The sequence below is a fragment of the Maniola jurtina genome, chromosome 1 (assembly GCF_905333055.1).
Source record: "Maniola jurtina chromosome 1, ilManJurt1.1, whole genome shotgun sequence".
NCBI lineage: Eukaryota > Metazoa > Arthropoda > Insecta > Lepidoptera > Nymphalidae > Maniola > Maniola jurtina.
Window position 1 is genome coordinate 3,648,485 of NC_060029.1, and position 19,256 is coordinate 3,667,740.

Here is a 19,256-nt window from a genome sequence, read left to right on the forward strand (position 1 = left end):
TTGAGAAAACTTGGGCACCGGCCTGTGTGGCTGCAGCAGGGGCGTAGCTACCGCCGTATTTGCCGTATCAATTATACGGGGCCCCCGGGCCACGGGGGCCCCCAAAGTGTGTAAGGAAAAAGAATAAAAACTTTCTAATTTATTTTATTTTACAAATGACAAAATTCTATAAAGTAATTCCTTTTTTTCTCGCCTTAAGCGTGCGTTCAAAAGTTGGCAACACTACATCGTTATGGCGGGCTGCGGGACTTCCCCGTTTTACTTACTTCATCTTCAACTCAGCGGGGAATCCCCGGGAATCCTTCATCGATATCGCGATGTACGTGTACGTTGTTGTACTTTGCATTGGATGTTAAACCACGGAGTGTTTTTCAAAATTAAAACTAATAAAAAATTACTTAAGAACTTCGATGGGACAAGAACGGCTGTCAGACATCTCACTATTGTCCATAGAGGCAGAAACTTTAGAAAAACTAAAATCATCATCAGCCATAAATGATTTAATAAATCAGTTTGCCGATAAAAAGGCAAGGAGAGTGAATATTTAAAATTCGATTTTTATTTGTAAAATGGGTAAATTATGTGATAAATAAATATTACTTCTCACAATGTTTTTTTTCTTTTGTGAAAAATCTTTACCTCCATATAAGGGCCTCCAAAAAAATTTTTATACGGGGCCCCGACAAGGCACGCTACGCCACTGGGCTGCAGGTGCACATAAATGTTACTAGGCTCATTGAGTGTTAATGGATTATTCAAGCTTTTATCCACAGACTGCTGTTTGAATAACTATTGCATTACTTGTGTGGTTCAATGGTTCAACTATAGGTAGGTACTAATGATTTTAAGCTTAGTATAATGACAATTACATATTATATTGTAGATAAATACAAGTGTAAATTAAAAATTTATAACACCCCCAACAAGGTTACAGTAATAACTAGAAAAGAGCTGATAACTTTCAAACCTGTTAGCCTCAATAGCTCAACCGGTAAAAGAGTGGACTGAAAACCGAAAGGTCGACGGTTCAAACCCCGCCCATTGCACTATTGTCGTACCTACTCCTAACACAAGCCTGACGCTTAGTTGGAGAGGAAAGGGGAATATTAGTCATTTAACATGGCTAATATTCTTTTAAAAAAAAAAAACGGCTGAACCGATTTTCTTGAATTATGGCTAAGAACACTCTCGATCAAGCCACCTTTCAAACAAAAAAAACTATATTAAAATCGGTTCATTAGTTTAGGAGCTACGGTGCCACAGAGAGATACACAGATACACAAGTCAAACTTATAACACCCCTTTTTTTGGGTCGGGGGTTAAAAATAACGGGATACATAACACGATTAATTTGCTGACTTTATTTGTCGATATTTCAACCCAGTTTCATGGGTGCCGCGAGAGATGAATTTCGAGCTGTCATGGGCAGTAGCGACCTACCCTCTTTCTTGTTCTTTTCGCTGGAACTTAACGAAATACCCGTATCCGTATCCCGTGGTATACCAGTAATTAACGAAACAACAAAATACATGTAGGTGTATCGCTCCAAGAAAGTAATGGCTAAGAAAACGTTAGAAATTGCATCTTCATATTATACTTTCACTCGGTTGTTTAAAGGGTAAGCAAATCCTATACTAGCAGTCCATGTAGGTAAACTACCAGGTAGAAAGCGGGAGGTAGGTGCGGAACACAAATCATCGCGGTGAAACGCCCTAGCCATTTTATAGAAAACACATGACCCTTCATACCGTACCCTGCAGGTCGTTTTTAAAACCACTCTTGCAGTAATTTAATCCAAACTCAAAGCAACTGTAAACATATGAACACGCGACCTATTGTACGATCCTCTAGGAAGTCTAGGATTACAATGTGAACAAAATGCATTATTTTGGTTATTGGATAGAATCAGGCGTTACTTTGCGGAAGTTCATGTTTAGCAAGAAACAGTTAAAATTATTTTGCTATAATCCGCCAACTGTTGGCGGATTATAGCATAATAATTTTAACTGTTTCTTGCTATTATTTTGGTTGTCAAATAAATAAATAAATGTGTTCAAAATCGTTGTAATTAAATTCAAGATTAACTATTTTTTTAATAGATCTGAAAAATAGACTTCAAAACAGTATGTAAAATGTATTTTTACATACTGTTTTAAATTAATAATATTCTATACCGAATACCACTAGTTGGATATTGGTCTTATCGAGCAAAACCAACACAAAAGTCCTACGCTGCGTAGAAAGTAGAACAACAATGCTTTGTCTGGTTTTATAACTTTTAGGGTAACTTTAAAGATATTTTTAAAGTTACTCTTGAATTAACCAAAAATACTAATGCTGCGATGGTCAAAGAAATGAAATGAATTAACTAGTCGATCCAAAGGGTCTTCTCTGCGTGGTTATTTGCAGTCTAAATAAATTGAAGAAAACTAACCGTCTGTGGGTGATTTAGTTACACGTATGTTTCCAATCAACAAAACACAGGCTGAACAAGGAAACGAGTTACTGGCCCATCAAAAATAGAGCCTCTATATTTATTCGGTGGGCGGCCATTACGCGTTTATCCCGTTCATAGATTGTAGAAATCTAGACGAACGCGAGGATTTGCGAGGATGCTTCGAGATACGCAATTACGATTACCTTCAGCCCATGTCGGTTAATAGTTATACTAATAATTATCTTTTATATTATCTTTTATTATAGGCTCTGTAGTACTAGATAACAATTTTCTTCAATAGTTCATTGTAGTTTATATTGGTTTTAAAGTTTTAAGCTGATCTCAGAAGTCATAACATAACAGTACCTAGTTCATCATCATCATGATCAACCCATTTCCGCCCCACTACTGAGTACGGGTCTACTCTCAGAATGAGAAGGGTTTAGGCCATAGTCTGCCACGCTGGCTCAATGCGGATTGGCAGACTTCACACACCTTTGAGAACATGGAGAACTCTCAGGCATGCAGGTTTCATCAAGATGTTTTCCTTCACCGATAAAGCAAGTGATATTTAATTGCTTAAAACGCACATAACTGAAAAGTTAGTGGTGTGTGCCCGGGATCGAACCCCCGACCTCCGATTAGGAGGCGGACGTTATAACCACTAGGCTAGTAGGTACCTAGTTGATAAAAAATTATTTAAAGCAAAAGCCCAAATACCAATCTTACAGATATATACCTAACTTAAAAAATGACAGATTTTCATACAAACTTTCATCCCTTAGGGATGGAATTTTACAAATCCTTTTTAGTGGGCGCCTGCGTCATAAAAAGAATCTACTGTCAAAATTTGAAGTTCCTAACCCCAGCGTTTAGGCTGTGCGTTTTTAGATCATTCAGTCAGTCAGTCAGTCAGTCAGGATATATTGTCTTTTTATTAGATAATATATAAGATACTATAGGTATTAAATCTGTATTTTATTTCGAGCTCCGTAGTAATGCTTACAACATAATATTTTATTTTCTACTAGCTGACGCCCGCGACTTCGTCCGCGTGGAATAAGGTTTTTCGAAATCCCGTGGGAACTCTTTGATTTTCCGGGATGAAAAGTAGCCTATGTGCTAATCCAGGATATTATCTATCTCCATTCCGAATTTCAGCCAAATCCGTCCAGTGGTTTTTGCGTGAAGGAGTAACAAACATACACACACACACACACACACACACACACACACACACACACACAAACACACACAAACACACACATACAAACTTTCGCCTTTATAATATTAGTGTGATCCACAATAGACGTGATCCGGTGGATGCGCTCAATTTTCTCAGGTACCTACCATTTGTCTTAAACTCAGCTGTAACTTAAAAAAAAAACTTTGATGTCATAATTATTCAACCAAAATAAATTGAGATAGGGTCCAATCTAACAAAGAGAAAACGTTTCCGAAATCCATTGATTTACTGTTTTGTCCTATAAATCCATTGAAAACAAATAAATATATATTATATTGAATAAAAATTTTAAATCTAGCTGAGACGTCACAACAAAGTGGAAAAGTTTTGTATTTGTAAGTTCTGACGCATTATATAAAGCTCTCAATACAATTTTTTTTTTGATGTCTCGTTTTTAATAAAGTTCAAAGAGAAAAGCTATGAATTCTAACTTTGTAGATCGATGGACCATACAAATAATGCTTAGGTATAATTTAACTAGACTGAATACACATCGAGATAAAAAGTTTGTAGTACTTGTAAGACAGATTTAATATTTTATTTTGCCAGCAAGAATTTAGCTACAGGATACAAAAGTAATAATGGAGTTGGCATCGCTTTTACAAAGCAACTTTCGACTGATCGAGTATAAAGTGAGTTAGTACAATGGTACGATACTGAAGCTCGAAGAAAAAGTACTGCAAATGCTTGTACCGTTAGATAGAAGCGCATATAACTGTCCCGTTCCGGTTCCGGTGCAGCGGCGAGCGGAGATTGAAAATGAAATATTGTAGAAACTGTAAAAATATAACATTACATCTCACTCAAATGGTATTTATGGACACGTTAGTTTGAAAAGCCGTTAACAGACTGTTTCTATAAAAGTTCACCTAAGTGGACCTGTAGGACCGCTTGACTGCTACGGCTCGTGGGGTACAGAAACGGGACCCTAAAAATTGCGTTGTGTAATTTATTATTTTAGCCATAAAATCTGTTTCCATCTAAAGACGTCCACACTCCATACTGACGATAATTCGTGCTTAAGAGCCCGCTTCATCGAAGCGATAACTCGTTGGCGGGTGGAACCTAAAATAGTGCTGTTTCCATGAAATGAAAACAACGAGAATACAATTTTACTATATTAATTGGTTTAAGGCATAGATAATGGAGAGATTAATTCATAGATCCATCCATCCATACAGATCTAGAACAACAAAAAATAGGCGTAATACGTTTGTATGGAGAAGCGCGTAAGAAGTGTACACTACAATTTTTGCTGAACTCGAAGCTTATAGCTATTATATTGGTGCCTATTGACCAGCGCATTGTAACAATTTTGAGTTCGATTTCGAACATTATATTACTATGGTGCAGTACTGATTCGAAGAACATTCACTTTTTTACCTCTCATTACAACACACACTATACAACAATGTTCGATGTTGTACCACTATTCATTACAAAAGTGCACAATTAAATGCTCGGCTTGATATACGAGTACTTACACACCGTTGTAACTTGTAACGCTCAAATCCAAGCTGTTACGTTACAAGCGAATGCTCCTAGTTTGAACGCACCCTAAGACAAAAAATTGTGTAGATTCAGGGGCCCTACTACCATCGCTTAAAGTAATAATGTTTCAATATTGTTTTGACATTTTCATAGAATCTTTGTATGAAAATGTCAAAACAATATTAAAAACATTATTACTCTAAGGGGTGGTAGTAAGGCCCCAGAACGCTTTCGTTAAAGAAATAATCAGTATTAGTTAATTTCAATTTAGTTCGAGCGGTTGCCTTAACATAACTACTTACAGAGTTAGATCTAAAATCTAAAGCTATAAAACACAAAAACGCTCATAAAATTCAAGTAATTTTAACTTTCTCGTAAAAAACTAATTATATTCAACGATAGCATAAAACTTGGCGTAACAGTCTATATTGAAGACGTGGATATTGTCTAACTTTTTGCGTTTTAATCGCAGACGACCGAATTCGAAAATATTCGGTTCGATTAAAGTTAAAATAGATAACAGACATTTACTACTTTAACGCAGAGGTCCCAAAAATAATGGTCCTACTAAAATCAGAATGAAATAACACCAACTTCAGAGATCAGATCCGGTTTTCGATAGAGGAAGCATACGAAATAAACACGCGCTGAAACAGACTCAGTGTGTGTTGAGTTAAAGTAAAATCGTTCACCGCTATTTACCTACAGCTAAAGTCATTCGTTAATGAATACAAATCGGTTTCTGACAGAAAGCGATCGTCTGCAATAGCTCTAAAAATGATTATTTATTAATTGTAGACACGGTGGATATGCAACAAGTAAATTTTGTCAGATTTGAAATTTCTGTCATATTTAATAGCATGTTGGACTTGTTTTTCCAAATTATGTTGTTAACAGCTAGTACATTAGCGTCCTCAGAAATGGAGCCTTTCATCGTCGGTGGTGACTACACGGACATCAAGCAATACCCGCACTCAGTATTAATGATTGTGGATTGTAAAGATCCATTTCTCTGCGGTGGATCAGTCCTCACCGAACGTATTGTTTTGACAGCAGGACACTGTATACATCCTTGCAAAAGAGTTTATGACTTCTCAATTCTTCTGAAATATGGACACCAAACATCAGAACACATGGCTTCAACTATGGTATCGAAGTTTGTAACACACAGTCGATATGATGACGAATCATTGGCAAATGATATAGGAATGGTTTACGCGGAGCATACTATAGAATTAGGTACTACTGTGCAACGGATCGCAATTTTAGGTAGACACGTTCGAACGCCCAGATACGGATATGTCGCTGGTTGGGGAATTATAAACGTAAGTGTGACATGGAATAAATTGCTAAATTCTTAACTAATAACATTGCAGTTACATCTAGGTTATCAGTAATTATAGCTTGATTTGACTTGGAGTGTCAATCTTAAAAGTCTGTCTGAAGATGTTTATCAAATTCCTTTATAATCGGGTCAACAGATTACCTAAATATGTACTTGCAAGTTTTGCTATTTTTGGTTTTTATTAACTTTAGTCACTAAAACTTAGATTCTTGTTTAAATAGCCTGATATTAAATCAAACAGCCAAATACTATAATTTATGTCATTATTCCTCCCACGCAGCCTGTCTGGCTTTGCTGCTGGATTTAGGCCTTCCCGAGGACGACTACACATAGCATTTCATCTACCTTAGCCATCCATCCACGTCCCACCATCTTCAATCTTTATGCTTGAGGTCTGCCACGCTGCACTCACCGCTTCTGGGTTTCTGCTCCACGGACCACGTCTATCTTACCAGCCATCGGTATGGTCTTACCAGCCATCGAAGAGGTCTGCCTACTGCCACTTTAACTCAATAATAAATTATTTTTTTACAGTCAAAAAGGGAAACTGCGACAAGTTTAAAACACGTGAGACAAACATTTTCGCCTGGTGGTCTATGCCGTACACTTGGGTTTTCATCGCCGGGAATCATTTGCACTGGCGGTGCACATGAAAAGGAATATCCAGACCAGTAATATTTAGTTGAACTTTGTAAACTTTTGGTTGGTTTTGGTTAAGTGGTTTGGTTGGTTTTGGTTAAGGGGTAGGCGCAGTCAATTTAAAAAAAAAAAGTGTATTTACGTGGAAGCCATTTTGATTTAATTTTTATTGTAATGTTGTTATAAATAACAACAAAGTGATAAAAATAGAAACACAACTGTGAAAATTTCAATTCTTTACTTATTTTACAATTTATGATATATAGCCCGCTGACAGACAGACAGACAACGAAGTGATCCTATGAGGGTTCCTTTTTTCTCCCTAAAAATTACTGTTTATTCGTTCATTTGTGTCCGCACACCGTCCATTCGATTTGTTATATTGTTGTTGACACTTGAGGGAAGGTTTCCATTATAGTAAGTTACATCAACGTATATGGTGCGGAAGTCGTATTGCTATTTGTAACACCTGCTGGGTGGCTGGCTAGTATTTTATAAAACTTTGTTCCAGGGGCGATTCCGGCAGCGCTCTCGTCATTTACGACTTCATCCAGATTGGGATTGTGTCCTTCAAGCATCCGCACTACGGGCTGATCGGTTACACCAACACCACTTACTACTACGATTGGATCGTTAGCACTAGCAAGACTATTCACTGCAGTTGATGAAATATTCAATATAATGTCGTTGGTAACTTTGGATGAGCAGCGTAAATAAATTAATTTGTTTATTAATTATTATTGTTAAATGGAGGAAGACGGTTCCTGCGAAACTTGGATACGAAATTGGAACTTGGATACTTGGATATGAATTTATAGGCTAGATAGCTAGATAAAAATGATATGGAGTATTTTGATTGTGTATGTTAGTTGTCTATATCCATTAAGTGTCTGTTATTATTGCTTTTATATCATCATCTATCATCATTTCAACTCAAGTCTCAACCCATCGCCTCTCGGAATCAGAAGAATTGAGGACATAGTCTATGTCTACGCTGATCAAGTGCGGATTGGCAGACTTCACACAATGAACATTAGGGGGAACTCTCAAACATTTCGTCACCATGTTTTCACCGTTCAGTGGGAATGCATCACTCTGAAAAGATAGAGGTTTAATAGTTTGAAATTTTTATTAAATATTTCGCGTTTTGTGCGCAATTCTATCTTATTTAACTAACTATTTTACAAATTTAGTAGATGCATTCGACGATACGTAGCTGGTAATGCTGAACAACACGTGGTAATCAAAAACTCATAATTTTAATTGGAAAACGCAATGTGCCTATCACCAGCTTTAATGCCATTTGTGAATGTAAGAGCCAATAAATAATGCTGGGTCTCTTTATCGTCCAATTACTGTTTCCAGTTAGCATCAAAATGTCAAATGGAAACTAAAGTTGTGCATGGTAATTGCGTTGAAATTGGCAGTTTTGCTCGTTCATAAAATTACGAGCAAACAACTTCGTCTGTGGCTTCGCCATTATCGACCAAAGGATCCTTACTGCAGCACATTGCATCGACGTAGTGTATATAATCGCTGTATAAAGTAGCGTTATTATCGGACATACCCATAAATATATCATCATCATCAAAGCACTACAGCCCTGGGTGGGGCTTGGCTTGGTCAAGCAAACTCCACCATCGGTGCCGGTCAGATGCAGCTTCCTTTGAGCTCCGAACTCCCAAAACCCTCATGTCCTTATCCACTCCATCAACCCACCGACCTCTAGGTCTTCTTCGGCCTCAGGGGCCGATAACCCATGAATATAAGGGGATGAGAATACCTCTCAAAGGTTTTATAATACATGAACATTATGACTATTTATGACCGCAACTTAACGATATAGGTCTCGTCGCAGAAGAGAAGAACATGGAATTGGGTGATTTTGTTAAAAGAGTATCCATTGTGAAGAATCTTCCTTATTTTAGAGTAGCTGCATTGCTGGATGGGGCTTGATTCATTAAAATACAACCTTATTTAAATTACAAATGTTTTATTCAATAAATTATGTACATATAAGTTTTATATAAGTAAATAATAAATAAATAAAAGCTTTTTATTCTCACATTCTTTAATTAATTACATAGTGGATTAGTTTTGTTAGTTATTACATTTCCCTTATTTTCCGAAGTTAGTATGGTTAGTAAGTGATCATGGAATATGAGCCCCTTTGCGTGTAAAGGCTTCCGTTAACCTCTTCCACTTCTCCCTGTCCTTGCCCAGATATAACCAATTCTTCCCTACGGTTTGTAGGATCTCATCTGCAGCCCACAGTTTGAATGGCATACCAACATTCCTTCGCTTATTGGTCCTTTCCATTGCGTGGTTTGTATTGTCCACCTGTCTAAGTACCGAGAAAGGTGTCCATTGCCACTTTAATGTAAGAGCTTGCTTTAGTGAACTAATGCACTACAAGATTTAGTGATAAATAAAATTACTAATATAGGTATAAAATAAATTAAAACCAAACAGTTAAGTAAATAAAAACTAAATTAAAGAAAAATGAAAATGTAGAACTGAAACATGTAGATAATTTTGACAATTTGGAAAAAAAATAAGTAAATACATACTTCTACAGATTACTTATATTATCATTTCCTTTATTAAACACCATTAAATAAACACAGCTTTATTTCTTTGAAATATCTTACAATTGTAAAATGACTGTTATTAGCTAGGAGGTTTTACGATTGCACTGGGCTCTGGGTGGTCGCGCTTTAGAAAGAATCAGTGACTTAATAACTAAAGATAAGGATTCCAACTGAAATTCCAGAAATTATAGCATCCCGACGCGAGTCCTTGAACAAATGCGTATTTAATATCATTTGCTTGAACGGTGAAGCGTCGTGAGAAAACCTGCATGGTGAGAGTTTTACGGTGTAGGAAATCTGCTGATCCACATTCGTTCAGCCTGGTGGACTAGGGCCTAAACCCTTCTCATTCTGAGAACTTTCTTTATTGATACTTAAACTAAGAATGAATAAATGAATGAAATAATATACTTTTATTGTACATCACAAAATTAGTACAGAAAAACACACACAACAAAATTAAGGCAGGTATAGGTACAATTAGGCGTCCTTATCTTTTTCAGGCAACCAAAATGGTGCAAAGGACAACTATGGTGCAACTATCATTATTGATTACCATTTATTATGCGTTATTTCATTTTGACGTATGTAGGTAAGTACTTAATGCAATTTTTACTGCTAATTAGGTACCTAATAACCTAATAATTTAACGCAAAATTCGTAATAAGATATAAATTGTATAGTACCTTATCAATTAGTCACAGATTAGTACCTACATAGTATAGACGTATCGGTTAATTATGTTTACTAATTTTTTTATTTTAATAGTGTCAATGATCTACAATTTCAATATAACCAAATCTCAAATCGTACCAAAAGTGGTAGGGGGTGGCCCCGCCAACATCAGCTATTTTCCTCACTCTGCGTTTATACTAATCATCAAATATACCGGCGGTTTCGTATGTGGTTCATCCATTCTGAACCAGAAAATTCTGTTAACCGCGGCACATTGTATCGATGGCCCATATCGAGAATCTTACGTCTATACCGGCCATACTGACAAAACATTAGGAGACAAATACATAATAGCTGCCATGAAGCCACACGAGCATTACAATGAGCATACTGTTAGTAATGATATAGGCCTTATTTTGGTGAAAACCCCCATCAGATTCAGTAGTCTGGTACAAAGGGTTGCACTCGTAAGATATCCACCGATAAGAAATAGAGCTGCTGTCGCTGGGTGGGGTTTGGTCTCTGTAAGTTGACTTCTCTACTATTGTAATTGCCTGATATCTCTCCGGTCGTATCAGATCGCTGTCCCATCAGACTATGATAGCGAGGGAATAGAGAGTGTATACTTTTGGTTGCGCATACTTTGTGCATTAGGTATATCACCTATACATAGTTGGCAACTCTCTGTTGAAAATTGAGATATTATTTGGCCAGGAGAACTTGGTACTTAATAAGTGTATTATTGTTTGGGGCGTCACTGAAAATCCACAACAAAAAAAAATTCATATGGAAAGCATAATTATACTTACTTCTTCTTTTTTGACTTTTAATCTTGGTACAACTCAATCTGTCCTATGGTGCGCCACATCGCATCCATGGTTTTTCCAAAACCTGCAGGTTGTTTCATTCTCCGTCCATCCAGCGTAATACTTAGGGAGTTCAATTGAGAAAACCAAGTATGCTCTTCTCATACCAGGATCCTCTCCCACTTTCTCTAAGTATCCGAACCAACTGAGTTGAACCAATTTAGTATTTCTGTTTAGGTTATCAAATAGCCAGTTCTTAAACATACTTACAATAACAAACTTCTTCAGGAAGAACCGGAGATGGGAACTCAATTATTACATTATGCCGAATTGAAGGTGTGGACATTCGAAGAATGTCGAAGGTTTATATCCAGTTTGCCAAGGGGCTGCTTGTGTGCCGGATCGCTTGATGGAAAAACATATGCTTCAAGGTATGAAGTCTGTTGTAAAACGATTACTTTATTAACTATACTCCCACATAGAGGTTTATTCGGTTGGGTGAGTGGTTTTGTTGGGTGTTTCCACTGAAAGGATGAAAAAACGTACAGAAATTGAGCAATTACGGCCACAGCTGGACATAGTTTTTTATACACAATTCGTATACAGAAGTCTGTACCAACATTTCCAAGCAAAACGGCCTTAAACTGCACTGAAATTGAGTTCAAAGTTCGAGCTTTCGATCACTAAAATAAACTTGAATTTATTTTCAAGCAAATCAGCTTATAACTTAACTGTCGTAATAGTCGAAAGCTCGTTATTTCGATTAAAACGATATAATATCTAATTAAAACAAAGTTTCTACAGCTTTCATAAATTTTTTTGGCTGTAAAATTTTATTAAGTGCAATTATACCGTTTTGTTTGCCGACTCTTTAATTATATTCAAAATTATAATTTATTAATTTCAGTGGGGACTCTGGCAGTGCTCTGATAGTGAATGATTACATCCAAATCGGCTTAGTCTCGTACAAGAGGCCGACTCTCCGAAATATTGTAGCCTTTTCCAATGTCTCTTACTTTTACAGTTGGATTAAACATAATGCTAAACGATTGTACTGCAAAAATGAATATAATTAGATTATATTTTTTAATTAAATGATTGTACTAAATAATACATGCAGAAGAAGAAAAATTCTAATTCTTTTATTTACCATTCATGACCAAGAATTACCTAATAGCATAAATCTTATAACTATGCGAAAGTGTATTTGTTTTATCGACGTAATTTTTGTATGGATAACAGAATTCCCACGAAAAACCTAAATTCACGGGATGCCCGCGACTTTGTAGTCGCAGGCATCATCTACTTAGTCTATTACTAATAATAATTTAATATTATAAAGAGGAAAGCTTTGTCTGTTTTTTTTTTTTTTGTAATCCATAAACTAAAAACCGATTTAATAAATAATTTTTTAACCATTATAAGGCTTCTTTCTCTAGAAGTACTTACCTACATTGGCTATAAGCTTAGCAAAGTAAACTTATATACCGCGGGCGAATTCGTAGACAAAAGTTATTCGCCTATGAGTTCTAAGTTTCTTGTGGTTAAAGAGGCTTTTTGGTGATTGCAATTTTCAACGCCTTTTAAATCACCCTGAGGAAGGATAATAATATATGTGTTATATAATAGGTAGCCTAAAATAAGTATAAGAGAGCTTAGCTCTCAAATTCTCAAATCAAATTCAATATCATTGACCTATGCCACAGAGGCCCTAGAGAGTTGGAAGGTCAGATGTCCCAATGTCGATATTCCAAAGGAACGTTCTACACAAAAACTTTGGGATTTGCCATTGGTTCAGCTGACACATTCAAATTTGCTGCAAAATCTTACAAGTGACAGAGATCAAGCCAGGCTCCTAGCATTATCGGAAAAGGAATCTGGGTATTGGCTTCATGCCTTGCCATCCAAAAATCTCGGCACCCTTTTAGATAATGAAAGTTTTCGTGTGGCTCTAGGTCTCAGATTGGGAACACCGCTGTGCCATCAGCACAGATGTCCGTGTGGAAAAGAGGTTGATAAATTTGGAATTCACGGACTCTCTTGCCAAAGGAGCGCTGGTAGGCTATTTAGGCATGGCTCTCTTAACGACACGATCAAAAGGGCTCTTGCCACCATAGACGTTCCTGCGCTCATTGAGCCGGCAGGGATTAGTCGGGATGATGGCAAGAGACCTGATGGATTGACGCTGGTTCCCTGGGAACGGGGACGGGCGCTAATGTGGGACGCAACGTGCGTTGACACATTGGCCCCGTGTCATATCAGGGAGACAGTATCAAGACCGGGAGCCGCAGCAGAAATGGCTGAAAACGGCAAGCGGCGCAAGTATGCCTCTCTTATTGAGAGTTACATTTTTGTTCCGTTTGCCGTGGAGACCCTGGGGCCATGGAGTCTTAGTGCAAAGAAATTTTTACGAGACATTTCACCGCGTTTAATAGCCTCATCGGGTGACAGAAGGGCTGGCTCATTTTTTGCGCAACGGATCAGCCTGGCTGTCCAACGCGGAAATGCAGCCAGTATTCTTGGCACCATTCCACGCGGGCATGATTTGTACAGTAATTAGATAAGGCTAGCTTTAAGTTTTATTGTAATATTTTCAATTAAAAAAAATGTAAGCGAAAAAAAAAAAAAAAAAAAAAAAAAAAAAAAAAAAAAAAAAAAAAAAAAAAAAAAAAAAAAAAAAAAAAAAAAAAAAAAAAAAGCCTAAAATTAGATATGTTTGAAGTGTACCTAAAAGTGTAACTAATACCTAGTACTGAAAAATTATTCGGGTTTTAAGCAATAACAAAATCATTTTTTCTACAGAAAGAAATTAAACGAAACAATCAGAAATCGAACAATTAAGTTCTATAAATTTTAACGAGCCGTAGCCAAAATCTATTGCTCTGAATTAAAATGGCACTCGGCGACATCGTCTAATCCAATCTTCTGTATTTATAGAATAATGTACATTATTTACTTGATTTTTGTGTTAAAATTTGTGCAAGTTATCACAGATAACAACGATATGGAAGGTAGGGTAGTCAACGGCCAACTCGCGAAAATTGAAAGACATCCACATTCTGTTTTCCTCTTTGTGTTATTTGACAAACATGAAGGCACGATTTGCGGAGGTTCTATCGTGAACCAGAGGGTAGTTCTCACCGCTGCGCATTGTTTTGAACAAACTTCACCATCTGGAAGGATAACTGCTAACGTGGGGAGCTCCCATATAGAAAAAGGGCGTACAATGTTAGTTACATCCGTGATAGTTCACCCTCAATATGATTCGTATTTAATTGCTAACGATATAGCATTGGTGGGTTTAAGAGACCCCATAGTATTTGGATTGAAGGCAAAAAGAATAGTCATCCCAAAGAAAAAACCCGCTGAAGGAATGGCTAAAATGGCGGGATGGGGCGCGGTGAAGGTATTTTTTTTTAATTTGAAAGCTTTACTATAAAACTCCAGATAAACTCTTATATTCATTTTTTTAAAACTGAAGACTTTGTTACGCTTGTGTGTGACAAGTAAGCATGCGCGCAGCGTTACAGACTACATAATTGTAGATATATAGATATATACTTATCTACTGGCGTGCTGTTTACGCGCTTTTGGTTAAAACGACTACGAGGATTCTTCAAAACATGGTACTCGTATCTTGTTATCATGTCAAACCATTTCCGCCCCACTACTGAGCACGGGTCTCCTCTCAGAATGAGAAGGGTTTAGGCCATAGTCTGCCACGCTGGCCCAATGCGGATTGGCAGACTTCACACACCTTTGAGAACATGGAGAACTCTCAGGCATGCAGGTTTCCTCACGATGTTTTCCTCCACCGTTAAAGAAAGTGATATTTAATTGCTTAAAACGCACATAACTGAAAAGTTAATGGCGCGTGCCCGGGATCGAACCCCCGACCTCCGATTAGGAGGCGGACGTTATAACCACTAGGCTATCACAGCTTTTTACCTACATACCTTGTTATAATTCTATAGAACTTTTTTGAAGGTAACAGTGCAGTTTTACCTACCAATTTCATCCATGTGCAGCACAAAACCGAAATGCAGTATCTTCTAGCGTTATTGCAGTATTATTACCCAAATTAGTACGCAACATCGTTGCTTGTTGATTATTGTAAATTTTTTATTCTAGTAGTAAATAGTAGGTTCAATAAAGTAAGTTAAGGACATGAAAATATTTTTCAGGATTCTCCACATTATGTATATAGTGATTACTTGCATGTAGTATCAGTACCTTTTATGTCTCGAGAAAAATGTAAACATATTTTTTATGATTATATGAACAATGGAACATTCTGTGGGGGCAAGTTGAATGCAAAGTCGTATCCTGCCGTGTAAGTAAGTTTATATTTTAAACCCCAAAATCACTCCCCAGTCCCCAGTCTACTGCTAATATTTAATGATAATATTGCTGTTAAAACTTATTAATAATGCAAAATAATCACACTAATATTATAAAAGCGAAAGTTTGTATGTGTGTGTGTGTGTGTGTGTGTGTGTGTATGTTTGTTACTCCTTCACGCAAAAACCACTGGACGGATTTGGCTGAAATTCGGAATGGAGATAGATAGTATCCTGGATTAGCACATAGGCTACTTTTTATCCCGGAAAATCAAAGAGTACCCACGGGATTTCGAAAATGTAAATCCACGCGGGTGAAGCCGCGGGTATCGGCTAGTATGCAATAATGCAATGGGCTCAACTCAAACTATGAAAAAAATATTGTAAAACAATTAACAATTAACTTTATAATTTTCAGTGGCGATTCAGGCAGTGCTCTCGTCTTCAAAAACCACATCGAGATCGGTCTTGTGTCTTATAAGATCAGTAGCACATCAAAAAGCGTGATCATCTACACTGATGTTCCATATTTCTACAACTGGATCGCGGAGAACGCCAAATCTGTATTTTGTAATAATGAATCTCATTTACCTACTGAATATTAATAATAAAAATTAATCAATAACCATAGTCATAACTCATAAACAAGATGAAGAAGATTTTCAAGCGAATTTTTACTCGTTCATTGAAGATCTATAACATTCTGAAGAGCTGAAATAAAAGGAATTTGTTTTTTCATTTAAAATTGGCTCAAAAAAGAAAACATAATTAAACTGAAAAGATATTTTATTATTTATTTAACCTATAGTGCCTGCTACAATCAATTTATTTTATTACTTATATAGTTGTATTATATTATAATTAACATTGATTGAGCTTATTTTTTTTTTATATGGGTAACGTCAAAAGAGTAGGTATAGGCAACTTCTAGGCGAGCGCGCTTCATCTTAGGCTGCATCATTACTTGCTAGCAGGTCTGATTGCAGCCAAGCGCTAGTCTGCAAATTAAAAAAAAAAAACTTATAATCACCATGGTTAACCCATGCTCGTGCTCTCATTTCTGGATCTCCTCTTAGAATGAGAAAGTTTAGCCATAATCTACCACGCTAGCCAAGCGCGGATTGTCAGATTTCATACACCTTTGAGAACTCTATGGAGAAAAAGTGAGAAATTCTATATTTTACTTAGATATAATTAATGTCTCTTTGAAGTTGTTAAGAGGGGTCTCTCCGTCACTCGCTTCATACAAACGTAGTTCCAATTTCATTTGAATATTAAGCAACCAAAGTCCATGAAATTTTGCAGACATATTTTAGAAACTAATATCTGTGTCTGTGGTGTTTAAGATTTCTCTAAAAATATGTAGTTTTAAAATTACAGCGGCTCAAAGATTTGTATGTGAATTTTTAAGACCGCGTTACTTTGAAACCGAATATATTAACATAAATCTGGAAAACCACAGACATAGATATTAGTTTCTAGAATAAGTCTGCAAAATTTCATGGACTTTTGTTGCTTAATATTCAAATGAAATTGGAACTACGATTGTATGGAGCAAGTGACGGAGAGAGCCCTGTTAAGTTCAGCTTGATATTTTATTTATGTCGAAAAAGCTAAACTTCACCCAACAAGAAGGCCTGTAAAAAGGGCAACTTTCCATTCCCCAACCTAAATGAAGGTAAATCAAACTATGTATATTATAAAAATAAATTACTTCGCGACTTAATTATACCTAAACACTCAAATTTAACTCCAACTATAAAACGCCTATAAAACATTTTATAGACTAATTTTAGCGACCAATTAAGAGATTAAATTAGTTATTTAAGGATAACGTACGCGGTACGACCAACCGTATTCGTACATTTATATTTATTTTATGTAAAGGGCGTATGGAATATCAGTTTTGGGTCTACAATAGAAGGCCAAATAGTCAATGGGTTTAAAGTGGATATATACGACAGTGCATGCATGAAGTTTTTTTTTTTTTCATTTTATAAAAACCAGCCAAATGCGCACCGAGGGTAGCGTACTCGGGTATTTTTCGGACGTTTTACACGAAAAATCAAAAACTAGGCATAAATATAAATATAGCGTACCTACTTATCTACAACAGACAAGTAATAGACTTGGAGCTGTGAGGACCACACCTTCGTTATTTTATAAAAGCTGAAAGTTTCTATGCGCATTGTCCCAACCCAGGGAGAATTAATGACCAGCGACTAGGTATGAAGTTTGGATTATAGTGGCTTTGGAAGATAACAGGTGACAAAGACGTATAAAATCTCTCATAAAGTCTATTTTTCAACCCCCGACCAAAAAAGAGGGGTGTTATAAGTTTGACGTGTGTATCTGTGTATCTGTCTGTGGCATCGTAGCTCCTAAACTAATGAACCGATTTTAATTTAGTTTTTTTTTTTGTTTGAAAGGTGGCTTGATCGAGAGTGTTCTTAGCTATAATCCAAGAAAATCGGTTCAGCCGTTTGAAAGTTATCAGCTCTTTTCTAGTTATTACTGTAACCTTCACTTGTCGGGGGTGTTATAAATTTTTAATTTACACTTCTTTAATTCTTTTTTCGGAATAAGTAGTATTAGAAATCACGTCATGCATTACCAGACACTAGTATCGTGGCGACCCCTTGATTACCCTTTTAGTGGTATCCGCCTGTTATTTATAAAACCCTTACAGAATTATAATACCTAGCCTGACAGTTTTAGCATAGCAGTGTTATAACAATGTAAGAAGATTGCCATAATCACTAGGCGCTTTTATTATGATTTTGGGACTATTCCTATTGCTGTACCTAATATACAATGCAAAATAACTCATGATTGTTATCACCAAACAGTAACAGCATAACTACACTTAATACTATGTTAGTTAAGTAAATTAGAGTTTATACATAGCAACCATATAAAGGCCTTGACACATACAGAGCGGGCCGGAAGGATTTTCACTCCTGAATTTCTGAACTCGTATAGATACGATTCGTGATACGCTGCATGCCACTTGCACTGAAAAGTGCTGTCTATCACTGAAATCTATTGAGCATACTTTGACTTTGCACAGACTTTACTTAGAATTAAGCGAAACAGCTATATGGCTTACATAAACATCTCATTTCAAAGTCAACGTAAAATCTATAGTATAGAATTTACGTTGACTTTAAAATAAGTTTAAAATAGAGTCCATAGATATCTCAGACTAAGTTTGCAGCTTTGGAACCAATCGACCATTTGGTTCCAAAGCTGCATCAATCATTGTAACAGTCTCAATAGTTGTGATTTGCTGAATTTAGGATATTCTTGCTCCAACGAAGCATTTCAGCCAATAGTGAGAGAGTGTAAGCCGGTCAGAGATGAAATTGCAAATTGCGATTCTGTAGCTGTCAAACTACGGCGCCGGCCACCAGTTTCGATGGAAATAGACACGACGCGACGACTCATTTGGTAAACGACTTTTAAATTTTCAAATATAATATAATACAAACTAAGTACGTACAATTCACATTGGAAACGCCTTCACACAGTTTCTTGTAAAACCACATTAGCAAAATAACCGTCCTGTGTCGTTGCTGTTGCGCTTTGTGTTTGCCCAGGCCTTTATACATGGCAACTAGCGTATAACAACGCCACGGTACAGCTGTATCCAGATTCCAGACCCTTATCACCTCATTAGTATGCAT

The 19,256-nt window shown here is 36.6% G+C and overlaps 3 protein-coding genes across 3 annotated transcripts; all 3 read left to right on the forward strand.

The window, feature by feature from the left end:
- The first annotated feature begins 5,239 nt into the window (after positions 1 to 5,239).
- LOC123866202 (kallikrein-14-like) lies at positions 5,240 to 8,008 on the forward strand. The gene is made up of 3 exons (XM_045907617.1): positions 5,240 to 6,499; positions 7,054 to 7,190; positions 7,670 to 8,008. Exons 1-3 carry the CDS (start codon positions 5,984 to 5,986, stop codon positions 7,821 to 7,823), a joined length of 807 nt encoding a protein of 268 aa, XP_045763573.1. The 5' UTR covers positions 5,240 to 5,983; the 3' UTR covers positions 7,824 to 8,008.
- Positions 8,009 to 10,475: 2,467 nt separating this feature from the next.
- LOC123867215 (chymotrypsin-1-like) lies at positions 10,476 to 12,306 on the forward strand. Its single transcript, XM_045909149.1, has 3 exons — positions 10,476 to 10,948; positions 11,519 to 11,661; positions 12,138 to 12,306. The coding sequence occupies exons 1-3, from the start codon at positions 10,490 to 10,492 to the stop codon at positions 12,304 to 12,306; spliced, it is 771 nt and encodes a 256-aa protein (XP_045765105.1). The 5' UTR covers positions 10,476 to 10,489.
- Positions 12,307 to 14,117: 1,811 nt separating this feature from the next.
- LOC123866207 (trypsin-2-like) lies at positions 14,118 to 16,352 on the forward strand. The gene is made up of 3 exons (XM_045907630.1): positions 14,118 to 14,636; positions 15,415 to 15,563; positions 15,989 to 16,352. Exons 1-3 carry the CDS (start codon positions 14,172 to 14,174, stop codon positions 16,173 to 16,175), a joined length of 801 nt encoding a protein of 266 aa, XP_045763586.1. The 5' UTR covers positions 14,118 to 14,171; the 3' UTR covers positions 16,176 to 16,352.
- Positions 16,353 to 19,256: the final 2,904 nt, after the last annotated feature.

Excerpts from the sequence above, each read along its gene's own strand:
- LOC123866202 (XM_045907617.1), top strand. The coding sequence starts at position 5,984 with ATGCAACAAGTAAATTTTGTCAGATTTGAAATTTCTGTCATATTTAAT. Across the intron at positions 6,500-7,053 it reads CTGGTTGGGGAATTATAAAC|TCAAAAAGGGAAACTGCGAC; the intron begins GTAAGTGTGACA and ends ATTTTTTTACAG. Across the intron at positions 7,191-7,669 it reads GAAAAGGAATATCCAGACCA|GGGCGATTCCGGCAGCGCTC; the intron begins GTAATATTTAGT and ends ACTTTGTTCCAG.
- LOC123866207 (XM_045907630.1), top strand. The coding sequence starts at position 14,172 with ATGTACATTATTTACTTGATTTTTGTGTTAAAATTTGTGCAAGTTATC. Across the intron at positions 14,637-15,414 it reads CGGGATGGGGCGCGGTGAAG|GATTCTCCACATTATGTATA; the intron begins GTATTTTTTTTT and ends AATATTTTTCAG. Across the intron at positions 15,564-15,988 it reads GCAAAGTCGTATCCTGCCGT|TGGCGATTCAGGCAGTGCTC; the intron begins GTAAGTAAGTTT and ends TATAATTTTCAG.
- LOC123867215 (XM_045909149.1), top strand. The coding sequence starts at position 10,490 with ATGTTTACTAATTTTTTTATTTTAATAGTGTCAATGATCTACAATTTC. Across the intron at positions 10,949-11,518 it reads CTGGGTGGGGTTTGGTCTCT|GAAGAACCGGAGATGGGAAC; the intron begins GTAAGTTGACTT and ends AAACTTCTTCAG. Across the intron at positions 11,662-12,137 it reads GGAAAAACATATGCTTCAAG|TGGGGACTCTGGCAGTGCTC; the intron begins GTATGAAGTCTG and ends TATTAATTTCAG.